The 12,550-nt window shown below is 41.3% G+C and overlaps 1 protein-coding gene across 3 annotated transcripts; it reads left to right on the forward strand.

Annotated features, from left to right (window-relative positions):
* Positions 1-427: 427 nt before the first annotated feature.
* LOC146180248 (uncharacterized) lies at positions 428-6,559 on the forward strand. Of its 3 annotated transcripts, XR_014700798.1 has the most exons (3): positions 428-733; positions 3,527-6,463; positions 6,532-6,559. XR_014700798.1 is itself a non-coding variant. In XM_084579459.1 (2 exons), the coding sequence occupies exons 1-2, from the start codon at positions 433-435 to the stop codon at positions 5,599-5,601; spliced, it is 2,376 nt and encodes a 791-aa protein (XP_084435585.1). In that variant the 5' UTR covers positions 428-432; the 3' UTR covers positions 5,602-6,552. The 3 variants fall into 3 exon arrangements, 1 of the variants encoding a protein (XP_084435585.1); XM_084579459.1 differs by having other exon boundaries at positions 3,527-6,552; XR_014700799.1 differs by lacking the exons at positions 428-733; positions 6,532-6,559 and adding an exon at positions 1,897-1,981 and having other exon boundaries at positions 3,527-3,665.
* Positions 6,560-12,550: the final 5,991 nt, after the last annotated feature.

Raw genomic sequence — 12,550 nt, forward strand, 5'->3', positions numbered from 1 at the left:
TATGAGCAAAAGTTACATAAGAACACAGCGTAAAATACTACTAAGTCAGGTCAAAAGTTAACAAAGCGAAAATAATGTTCGATTGAACAACAGTCCGTGGCGAATGAAATTCTCACGTCTTTCTTGTTTGCTGAGGCGTCGAAGGTTGTGTTGCTCGGTAGCGGCGGCCGTACACAAGCGTTTAGGGGTAGATCGGCTGGAAACGCTGATTGGTCAAAAAATGTGACGTCACGCATGACGTCACGTAAGACGTCACGTGTGACGTCACAAGTCACGTGACATTTTGTGACGTCATGTCCTGTTGGGGACACACGTGTTTTCCCCAGATTGTCTCTAGAGTCCCTGGATTCCCCGTGCTTTTGAGGGCGCGCGCGGGAGGTTAAAAGAAGCGTGCATCTCGCTGCGCGCTTCACACTGCCCGCTCCTGTCGGAATGGCTGCAGAGATTTCCAACCAGGGTGAAAGCGATCCTCGGCACGCTGACCGTGATTCCAATCACGATGATCGTCAGCTACATGATCGGCGCTGTGACATCTGCAACAAAGTCTTCACTGCGCGCAAGAACATGTTACAGCATAAGAGAAATGTTCACAAGTTGGAGGCAGAAGGAGCTGTCCTGAAGTGTGATGAGTGCAACTGCGGGCTCTCGACGCTGGAAAACTTGACTCGTCACTATAGCGACGTACACCAGTTCCCAGCCGAACATCGGCAACTGTCCTTCGCGAACGACAAAGGTAAGTAATTATATACATACTTCGTTTTTATTTTTTTTTTCTGTCTCGTTCTTTGATCAGCACATGTGTGATTCCATATATATATATATATATATATATATATATATATATATATATATATATATATATATATATATATATATATATATATATATATATATATATATATATATATATATTCGGTTTTGCGATGTGAGCATTCGCGGCTTGAATTTTGGTACAGGCGAATTCGCATGCGCAATACATGTAAGCATAATTTATTTTTTCCATGTTCTCGGCGATATGCGCTGTGTATATAATCCGCTGCCTTTCAAAATTTCGCAGGGCATTCTGCGATTCGTTTAGCTTGATGAGGCGTTTTCTGGAAGCTGTATTTAAGATGTACTCGATCATTTTTAGATATATAAATGTTAGACTAATGTCAGACTGGACTGTATTGCCGCGTCTCATATTTTTTTTTTTTTTTTAGTTCTTGTTCTTTAGGAAGCGTGAATACTTCCATATATTCGCAATAGACCGTTTTTCTGAGAGCTTGATTAATTCTCATGTCTCGTTTTTATTATTATAGTGTTCATGTCCGCGCTGCACTGTTCTTGCCTGTATTTGTGGTCGGTTTTGTATAGGAAGCATAATTTCGATTATTTGATATTTTTCTTTATTTATTTATTTTCATTTATTTTTTGTTCGCTTGTTGCCATGTCAGACGCTTCGAGAAGCTTGGAATTCAACCCCATCATATACGTATATTTATACGAGTTGGGAAAAAAAATGCGTTATTTCGGCTCAGCCGCTGACCACAGGTACCTTTTGAAAGGCTACGTTTTTACATTACTAATTTCACTTTACTATGCATGCTGCATTTTCCGAAATCGAGGAAAACCTATCATTTGCGGCAAAAGCTTAGTGAAGACAATAAACCGAAGCAGAAGAGGGCAAATACGGTCTGGTTGGTACATGCTTAAGAATCGAGTAAAGCGCTAGGAGAGACGAAACACGTGAACGACAGAGCATGTATCTGTCTGTCGTTCACGTGTTTCGTCTCCCCTAGCGCTGTTTTACTCGATTCTTCAACCGAAGCAGCCGATTTTACAGGCTGCGCTACCTGGCGAACTATGACGGAATACCGTTTGGGGGCTGGTCTCGTAGTTCGTCAGGTGGAGCACCCTGTCGAATCAAGTTCTCCGCTCGCCACGGTGAAAAATTCTGCTGTAGCAGACTGCCAATTTTCGCCGATTCCGGAAAACTAAGGCAAGCACAGATGTTAAATTATATCAAGAAACTTAGAACAATGGTCTACGCTTTTCGATCGGCACTTCAGTGAAATTGCCGGTTTTGTTTAGTGCACCGGTTTTCAGCCATGTGGAAAGGTGGTGCGGAACCTTCATCAATTGCGACCGGTATTGAGAAGGGCAGGGCGAATCTTGTATTCGTGCTGCGATCTTTTGCGTACTAGAAGCACGTTGTGTAATTGGGATTGAATTGATCGGTTAAACAACGCGCATTTGATGCCAGCGCGCGGCTACAATAAGGGATTCGACTCCTCCACATATCATGCCGCTCGCCACGCATTGCAGGCCCGTCTATCAGCTAGTTTCAGTGGTGCCGGTATCAACAATCGCACGATCATCTCTCGATCCCTATCTCCTTCTTTCGCGCGCGCTCTTGCGCTTAGAGAAGTTAACATTGACATTGAACCTACGTGGACCCCGCAAGACCAGAGTAGAGTGAACTAGTTCACTCTAACCAGAGCAAAAGCCGGAGAGCTATCGCGCGACCTTTCATTTCTTTTATCGTGGGCGTGGGTTTCGCACACCCACCTCCATTTGAGAAACGCATTGGTGTAAGGCATATATGTAAGCAACTATTTAGATCAAGCATGTATTTCAACCATATATATATATAATGTATATGTATATAATTCAAAGGAGCGAACAGTCTATGAGTCCAAGGGGAACATTTTCAATACCAACAACAAAACATTAAAAAAATATATGTCCAAATGTTCGCCTTGGGCTCGTAGACTATTCTCTCCTTTCAATTATATATAGCGAGCCCCTCGGTTCTCAGTTCCCCTTCAATTCTTTTCTATATATATATACATAATATAAATACGAATCCCAGGTCAAAAGTCCTCACAAAGGTGAATGTTCTGCGTTGGTGAAAAAAATAAGGGGGCTATATGTATATGCTGTAATAATTAATGGTCCTCAGGTGTGGCAGCACTCGGTACTATAACTGTCACAATGTTCGGTACACAAATTCACATCTGTCTGGTGCAGTGTTCTCTAGTATTTATGGGTCCAGCCAGCGGCACAACAGTAAAATTTAATTGGTCCTGTGAATCTGCAATTTTACAGATAAAAAGGTTCTTCCACAGTCGACTGCGGTTTCTGCCACTTGAAAAAAAATGCGGGCAAATCCCAATGTTAAAATACTGTGGGGAAAAATGTGGACTAGCAAAGCTACCTTTGTGGTTGGCATTTTAGCCGAATTATAGTCTGGTAGTTTGAACAGAATATTTTACAGCCCAAGATTGATAAATATGCAGAATAATTAGTTGCAACAACTAAACCTTCATGGTAGAATTTCCCTGAACATTGCAAGATACTCAGCAATACTGGAAGAAAAAAACTATTCCACACATGCAGTTTTAGGAATGTGGACTACATTATACTGTAAGTAATAGTATGTGTTGTGCACGATGTTTTTCAAACAGTCATGCTTGATGAGTGTAGAAATTACTTTGTCAGTGATACAGAGCCCTGATTTTTTTTTTTTTTTTTCAATTTACAGAGTTCCAGGAATGGAAAACGAGAGAGGAGGTGAATGAGGACTGCAAATTCATAGCACCTCAAGGCGAAAAAAGGCTCGCTGGTGGAAGTACAAGGGTGTACTATAAATGCCACAGGTCAGGAGTGGCTAGGCCAAGCCGAGGGAACAAGGTACGGGCAATGAAGAGCCAGGGAAGCTGCAAGAGCGGTAAGACATGCCTTTCTTTTATGATTGTTACTAGAGAAAAGAATGAAGTCAAGGTGATGTACCAAAGGACACATTATGGGCATGATGCAGATATTGCACACCTCACCATGACCACCCAGGAAAGAGCAATCATTGCAAGTGACCTTTCAAAAGGAGTGCCCATGAAGACTATAATGAAGAAAATAAGGGCATCAATAACAGTCAAGCTGACTCCTCTTCATTTGACCGATCGCTTAACCTTACACAACATCAAACGGCAGTATAATCTCAATGTGCCTGAAAGATGTCATGACAGTGATGCTGTCAGTGTTAGCACATGGGTGCAAATCATGAGGAACAAGAACCGACCTGTTGTTCGCTTGTACAAGGAGCAGGGGGCTGTTGACTCAACAAATACGTTCAGCACGAAGGATTTTGCTCTTGCTCTAATGACGGAGCCACAGGAAGACCTTCTGAAGGTTTTGGGCTCAGGAACAGTCTGTGTTGATTCCACACATGGAACAACAGGATACCAGTTTGAATTAGTGACTGTTCTGGTGCTGGATGAATTTGGAGCAGGACTGCCTATGGCATACTTTATCTCCAGCACAGTAAATGAAAAAACTTTAACAGCCTTCTTTGAATCTGTGAAGTCTTCCACAGGAGCATTATCAACTAAGATTTTTATGTCAGATGATGCATCTGAGTTCTTCAAGGCTTGGTCAACTGTCATGGGTCCACCTCAGCACCGACTGCTCTGCTCATGGCATGTGGACAAAAACTGGAGGCGAAGGATTATGGAGAAAGTCAAAGGAAGAGAACTTGGAGCTGAGATTTACCGGACAGTTCGCACACTGCTAGAATCCCTTGACAAGAATGAGTTGACTGAGCTTCTTGAGCCATTTTTGGCCAACAACGACCCCAGGCTGCAGGAGTTCATGCAGTATTTTAAAGCAAACTATGCTTACCGCCCAGAAATGTGGGCCTACAGTTTTCGAACTGGCCTCGGGATCAATACAAACATGCATCTTGAAAGAATGCACAGGACTTTAAAGCATAATTTTCTGGAAGGCAAGAAGAATCACCGTGTCGACAAGCTCATCTCGGCACTGATGGACATGACATACCATTTTCTTATGAAGAGGATAAGCCACATCACAAAAGAAAAGAGAACCTGCAAGATGAGTCGAATTGAGAAGAGCCATCGAACTGCCATGGCAAGCCCAGCATCTATAGAGAGGAATGAAGATCGAACATGGACTGTGCAATCCCAGTCCACAAAAGGCCTCGCATACAAAGTCTCGAAGGTGAAAGATGGTGCTTGCTGCCCTCTTGCATGCAGTGTGTGCATGGTGTGTGTGCATAGCTATGCATGCACTTGCTATGATCATCTGATGTCCATGATAGTTTGCAAACACATTCATGGTGTGGTCATAGCTAGCACACCAGAAATAGCAGCTGTGAAAATCCCTGAAACTGCTCTAGGAGTGTTGTCAACTTCGAAGATAAGTGAGGCTTTCCACATCTTGGAAAGTGTTCAGGCAGCAGAAGCCTCAACAAGCGTGGCAAACTCAGAGTTGGTTGTGGCCAAGATGCAAGTAATCAAGGAATATACAGTGAAAGAAGAAATTTCTCAAGAAGTGCACAACAAAGCGTGCAAGCTTTTGGACCCTGTGCTGAAGATCTACGAAGAAACTAACAAGCAACAAAAGTCCCACAACTCAAGGGAGCCAGCCAACAAGAAAGCTGGGCATCAACTGAGGTTTCATACTACTAAGAAACCTAGGTTGTCCAGCTTAGGTTTTTCTAAGCCAACTGAGCTTCAGAAAGAGAGTATCAAAAGGCAAATCCTCGACAGCACCACCGAAGATACTCTTATAATTACATCTTCAGGACATGAATATCTTTGAAAAGTGGAATGGAACCCCTATGCCACTCTTCTGCACAGATCTATGAAGATAATGTGAAGCAGGAAATGCACAAGCAAGCATGAAAATTTAACTTCAAATTACATTTTTTTTTTAACCCAGAAAACTAGCACGTACTTGGAATAAGTGTGAATTCCTACTTCTGAGAAGAGCACTGCCTTAGACTGACTGAGCCTTTCATCTCTGCCGAAATCACCGCCACTACATTTGTAAAAGTCCTTGTGCTTCCTGTATGATCTTACCTAGCTGTAGGTGAAGTTTGCAGCTGTATGGTACCAGTTGGTTGGTGTGTGCGTTAGAGCACGAGAAACACCTCCAAGCTGGCCATATATGCTGCAGGTAAGTACTTTTCCTTCCAGCCCATCATTGTGCACCACTAACACGCTGGTCATGTGTGCTGCAGGTAAGTATACTTTTTCTTTCAGCGCAGCATCTCGCACATCGTGCGCTGCATCTGGCAGAGCCAGACAACATTTTTTCTCTCTGCAGAGCCTGACTGCTAGAGAGCGCGTCTCCCAGGTGGCGGATAGGGAGGCTCTAACCAAGCACCTGAGCTATGAGCTAACAAAAAAACAGAATTGCTTCAATCAAAGGAAGGAGTGCTCAGACACGAGGTGTTTTATAATGCCATGGTGCTTCGTAAGAGTGGTGCTTGCACCCGCGGACCAACAGAGCTTTTACCTGAATGCCTTGTCATGTTTCTCACTTGTATGTTTCATTTTCACCCAGGTCCATGGCTGCATGCTACTGGCAATTAAAAAATTGCTGTTAGAGTAGAGCTTGCATACAAACATGTTCTAGACAAATTTTCTGGCTGACAGCATTGTGCACTATCACAAGACAGGTAAATGTATGCATACCGAAATAAACAGAACTTTCCATGCTAATTAATCCCACTGTAATGCATTTCAGAGGACAAACAGGCAAAGAGACATGGACACCATTGTTGCCTTTCACAATTGCATTCAAGAATTCAGTTAATAGGGATATCTGGTTGTAATTTGCATCCTGCACCTCATGTTGGAATTTTCTTGTCCTAGCACTTCAATAAAAATATTTATTGATTTTGATCTTGCAAAAGTGTTGTCTTCTCACTTGTTTCTACATGCATGCTTCCAGGGATTTCGATATATAAGCAACACTGCTTGCAGTGCACTGAACACAAAGAAAACTACAACACTTGGTGGTGATATGTGTTCACACCACTGCAATGAATCACAATCGTTTATCCTAATAATGACATGTTTCAGGCATCAGACATTGCTGAACCACATTCTTCAGCACTTGTATGAATGGCAGCAAAATACTGTTGTAATAGCCAAGGGTATTGGTTGCACAGTGAATTAGATATAGTTATGTAAGCACACAAATTTGCAAAATTAACTTAACACGTAACACTTGTCTGTGTCTAGCAGCTGTTTGTCCAAACCAGTTTTTATCGTGTTCTTGTGATCTTGGCTGGTGCCTCTCTCGCCAGATGTTGCATACTCATTCAAGACTAGAAGAAAAGCTGCAATAGTGGCAAACAGCAATGATGAAATATGAATATTTGTTAACTTAATTGCACTATCTTACTGAAGAACTATTGCTAAATGAAGTTCAAGCAATATGTGCAGAAACAAGACAGCATTTTGCTAAGTGAATAGGTATAAGGCACATTCATAATGGCAGCACAACTCTTCATTATGACATTGAAGAAGAACATTTCAAACTTATATAAATAAGTGTTAGATCACCACTGAAAGTGGAATAGGTATTTGTATTCTAACTGCAATATTTAATTAGAGGCTGCAGAATGCAACAAATTCTAGGATAAGGGGAGCGATGTGGGACCATTTGTATGGTTTCCCTAATAGGACTGTGCAGAAACAAAATTCCATTGAAACTAGGTGCTGCATGCATGTTTCAGTGAAGACAAACTTTTCCAGTGACTGAATCACAGCTACCCCACACATTGTCAATAGAGATGGGAGGGCTCGCTAAAACAAACAAAAGCTTTAAGTATGATGCCCTTAAAAAAAGCTTGAAAATTTGTACTAATAGATGGCTGCTTCTAAATACAAAAGAACACTGGAAAGGGTGCAGAAAAATATTTTTTTGCTGTTATTTAGGTTTGCTTGCACAATTTAGGCTTGCCTGAGAAGCTTCGTGATCAATGCCTAATCTACTGGAAAAATTTAGTATGCTGAAATGCTGCACTTTTGTTTTTCCCACTTCCACTAGCTGAGTGTCAAAGCATTAACATAATGAAATGTAGTCTCGTTTCGCTTATTTGTATTTCAAATGAAGTGCGAAGAGAAGCTAGTCAGGTCGTAGTTTCATGCAGATGTCGAGCGTCGTTGATAGTCTGTCACGTTACTAAGATGTGATGTCACTAGCATTCACTGATACCCTTCTGTGTTTCATGTGTCGTTAATTATGGTGCTAACGATGAGTCTCAGTTGGGAGAAAGATTTAACAGCTCATTGGAGATGAATAAAATATATGATAAAAGTTTGTTGCGCCCAGAACTTGGCCTTGCATGACCTTACATAAGGCAGAAACCCGTAATATGTTTGTATAGCCTTAAAATTTGGTGTTCCAACCAGTTTAAAGACATGATCGAATTTGAATGGAAGAAAAAAAAAACAAACTCAAAATGAACAGATTAGAACAATCTAGGAAGAAGCGAACACAAAAACATCGTCGATACTAGAGTGCCTTGCCATGTCAATGATTTAGTAAAAATTGTGGTGAAATTTAAACTAAGAAACATCGCAGGAAAATGTACAGAACTGAAATTTCAGGTTTCTGTTTTGTATTGACTGTAAAGAAACAGGGCAGAATTTTATTTGTTACATATGGCTTCTTGTACTACTGAAAATTGTGGTCAACTTTAATGTACCATGATTACACAATGAAAAAAAGGCACCGTTCTGTATAAATGATTAGAATATTGCTTACAATGTAGAAGTGTGGTCGATACTTATTATTCCGCATGGCTTATTTAGGGACAAATGGGGTAATCTTTCAACTGCACCTTAGCGTTCCCTTAAAAACATAAACGCACTAGCAAGAGTAAGCATACATCGGAACACAGGAGGAACATACACAATAGTTGCTTGTAGATTTGATCATGCGTTTGACATAAGGGAAATGAGATAAACCTCAAACAGTACAAGATAACTCACAGGAATGTAAAATGACGAGAATACCAGGAAGAAAAAAAAACCACAGAAACATTGTCAGACCTTATTGCCACATGATTTACTGCAAAAAAAAAGAAGACGTAGATTGAACTACACATAAGATTTCATTAAAAAAAACTAATCAAAAGCGAAAATGTATGAGGTGAAAAAAACGCACTAGGGAAAAGAGGCACGGAAACAAACCCAGGACTTCGTCTACCCGCAATACTCCGAATCACTGCTGCTCTCATTTCTGGTGCCGCTCTCAAACTAGATGCTTTAAGCTTTACGTTAGAATGAATGAGCACAGCTTCTGCACTCTATCCCATGAACCTGCTCCTGCCCTTGGTATGCACAAAGCCAAATTTTGACCATTTCTTCTCATTGCAGTAGTGGAAGCTGTAAATTAAATAAGGCAGGATAATCTTCTAGAACCATCAGAGGTGTCATTTATGTCTTTTATAACCATCTAAATGTGGCGCAACTTTTTCATGAGCAACAAACTGCTAGGAGAAAAGACTGTTTGCTGTTTTAATGCAAGTATATGCATTTCTTCATGAATGAAAATATTCAATATTTTTCCAAATTTTTCAATATGGTTTTTCTCAGCCTTTAAATTTTCCAGGAATTTGACATCCCTATTGCCACTGGCAAGGTGGAAGTAAGCAATAAAAAATATTTGTATACAGTGATTCTGTGCAAGAAGGGCACTCCCTGATGTCTTCCATGCACCTTTGCAAAAAAATAAAGAGAAGCAGTGCCTCATGTAGAGATGACTCCATGACGCATTGCGTATACAGCTTAGACCTAGTCATGGAGATGTACTTACGGGAGTGTATGGTGGCATATTTGTGCTTGAGTGGAAGGAAGGTCGGAAAAGGCTTTCACAACTAATGCTGTCTGCTGTTATTACCAGTGTGTAGATATGCTTTATAATATATTACAGGTACTCTGCTGGTATTAAAAAATGTTCTTATAGCTGCTGTTGGTTTCTAAACTTTGTTATTACATAGCCCATTAAGGTCTGTCCGAAAGAGAGTCCACTGTACATCAACCATTTCATGGTATTCCTTTCAGACTGCTAAGAAATTTGTGATGTAATATTTTTTTCGTCACTATTTTGGCTCATGTTTCAACAGCCGAACATGGTAGAATGTGTCTCAGACCACTAACCAATTCAAAAAACAGTATAAAATTTGGAAACCCTACAAGTTTCTCATTCAAGAACCAGCCGTCTAAACCTTTAAGTAGCTTTGACAGGTCAACATAATGATTTTGCATAAGCACGATGAAGATTCCCCTTTGTTCTGTGTTTGGTATTGACTGTATCAGAGATTGCGAGCACAGTTGTGCTGATAGACTTCTATTGGTAGCAATGATTATCATGTCATCCCAAGCAGTTTCATGCCCTTATTTCTGCATGTATTCTACCAAAGCATTTGGTATGCTGTCAGGTTTCTAGTGGCATCGGGGCTCTTTTATCACACTTGTCAAATTTCTCATCTCCTCTATGTAGACAGAGTCTAAGATGATCATCACATGGTATCTTATGTATGATACCTGGCATCTTTGAATGGGGCAAAGCCTCTTTAAAATTCAAAAGAGCCCCTCGCAGTTTACTGGATGGCATGTGGCCAGTATGCACATTTCTTGAAGACCCATGCCTTTGCCTAATTATGCCCAGAATGTACAAAAGCATGCCTTTTGGTCGAGATGATGACGTTGCATTTTGTGTAGGCATCGGCTGCAAATGCTTGTCGATCTGATGTCTGGACACGCATTCAATAAGCTTTTTTGGGTATCCGTTCTTTTCCAAGTTTTGTAATTATTTCGTCATGCTCGATTCCGCGACCTGCTCTCGGAACTGTGGTTGCAGTTCACACCACATTGACCTCCCCTCGGTCTCAATTAAGAGATCGAGGAGCACTGCATTATACAGTGAATGAAAGAAAAAAAAAGGGGGGGGGGGGACAGCTATATTATTTCTAATGAGGTGCAAAGAAACAGTATAATCATTAATAATAATTGCTGCACTGAGCATGCATGCATACAAACCCTATTTGTAAGAAAATCCTTACTGGTTCAACAGGTTTAATTAAGGAACTATTCTTCCCACCAATTCTTCCCACTTAATTTTTTATGTCCCTGGATCAGTTATATTTTTATCTGATACTGATCTTTAAAATGAGATATTTCACAGATGTATACACATACGTGCGCGTGCAGGGTTATGAATTAAAGGAAGTCCCCCCCCCATCCCTAGCTATTACGACCAAAACACCTCGCAAAGGCAAACGATGGCTATAAGACATCTGTTTCGATGCAATGGAATTTCAACATTAATAAAATATTGACAAAACTTATATCTGGGCTAGATATGCATATTGCACATATATACTGCTTAAGGGAAAAACAAGGGAAAAACAGATATACAGAAGGAAGAGAATAAAGGGACAAGAAATAACTCCCATGAGAGTTAATTGTTTACAGTATATGTTTTAAGTGCGGGACAAAAGGAACAGAGTAGACTGGAGAAGGTGCTCTAACAACTCAGGTTTTATTGAAAGACCACTTGCTTAACTACTGTATTTGCTCTTATGAACGAAATGAAAGCAAGCACACACGGACAATTACTGCTCACAAGGAGACCTGTATCAAAGAAACTTGGCCTATTGCTGAGCAAGAAAGTTTAATTCCTTTTTGAAAGCCCAGTCGAACACACACATTATCCGAACACACAATCAAATTTTTCAATCTCATCTGCTTCTATAATCTCCCGGCCTAGTTGAGTCCTGCACCTGTGCAACACTGTGGTGTTTCTCATCTCGGGAGTGCAGTTACGGCTTTTCCGAATGTGTTAAGTCATTTTGCTGCCTGATTTGTCTATAACATTTTTTTGGTATACTCCCTCAGCCTCTCATTAAGGTATCTCCCTGTCTGGCCAACATATCGTTTACCACGGGTGAGTGGTACTGAATACACTGCGCTCCTGGAACACTTCACGAAGCGCTGCTGGTGATGCATTTTACAAGCGACAGACTTGTCCTGTGCGATTAACCCTCCTGCATATCCTGAGAGTTTATCTGGTGCAGAACAAGCCACTTTTATGCCAGCCCTCGCAACCGATTGTGCGCGAACCCATGTATATATGGAATAACCGTAACTTTACTTTGATCCAATTGATCAGGCTTGATAGCTGGCTTTTTCAGCTTATCTTCAGCGACCGATGCCATCAGTGAAGGCTGGTAGCCCGCACTTGAAAGGCGCTGCACCTGGTCGAAAAACCTGTGTCCCACCAAGCGCCTTGTCCTGTCTACTCATACTTGTCATAAAGCATACTTTAAGAAATGCATCAACTTCAGTTCAGTCGTTCAGTCGTGTCCGACTCTTCGTGACCCTATGGACCATATCACGCCACGCTTTCTGGTCTCTCACTATCTTCATAACATAACATAACTTCATCTGCAACGCCCCGAGGATGCCATCTAACCATCGCGTTCGCTGCCTACCCCTTCTCTGGTGACCCTCAACCTATCCCAACATCAAATCTTTCTCCAGCGACTCCCCTCTTCTCATCAGATGACCAAAGTAGCTGAGATTTAACTTTAGAATTTGACCCTCCAATGAGCAGTCAGTGTTTATGGTCGACAATATCGACTGATTTGATCTTCTGGCCATCCAAGGAACTCTCAAGATTCTCCGCCAGCACCACAATTCAAACGCGTCAATTCTTCAGCGGTCAGCCTTCTTCACAGTCCAACTCT

This window comes from Amblyomma maculatum, chromosome 9, assembly GCF_055883805.1.
Source record: "Amblyomma maculatum isolate TAMU_Amacu chromosome 9, ASM5588380v1, whole genome shotgun sequence".
NCBI classification, from domain to species: Eukaryota; Metazoa; Arthropoda; class Arachnida; order Ixodida; family Ixodidae; genus Amblyomma; species Amblyomma maculatum.

What these genes read in the sequence shown, in the direction of transcription:
- LOC146180248 (XM_084579459.1), top strand. Translation starts at nt 433, where the DNA reads ATGGCTGCAGAGATTTCCAACCAGGGTGAAAGCGATCCTCGGCACGCT. An exon ending in GTCCTTCGCGAACGACAAAG is followed by an intron (nt 734 to 3,526) that starts GTAAGTAATTAT and finishes TTCAATTTACAG; the next exon opens with AGTTCCAGGAATGGAAAACG.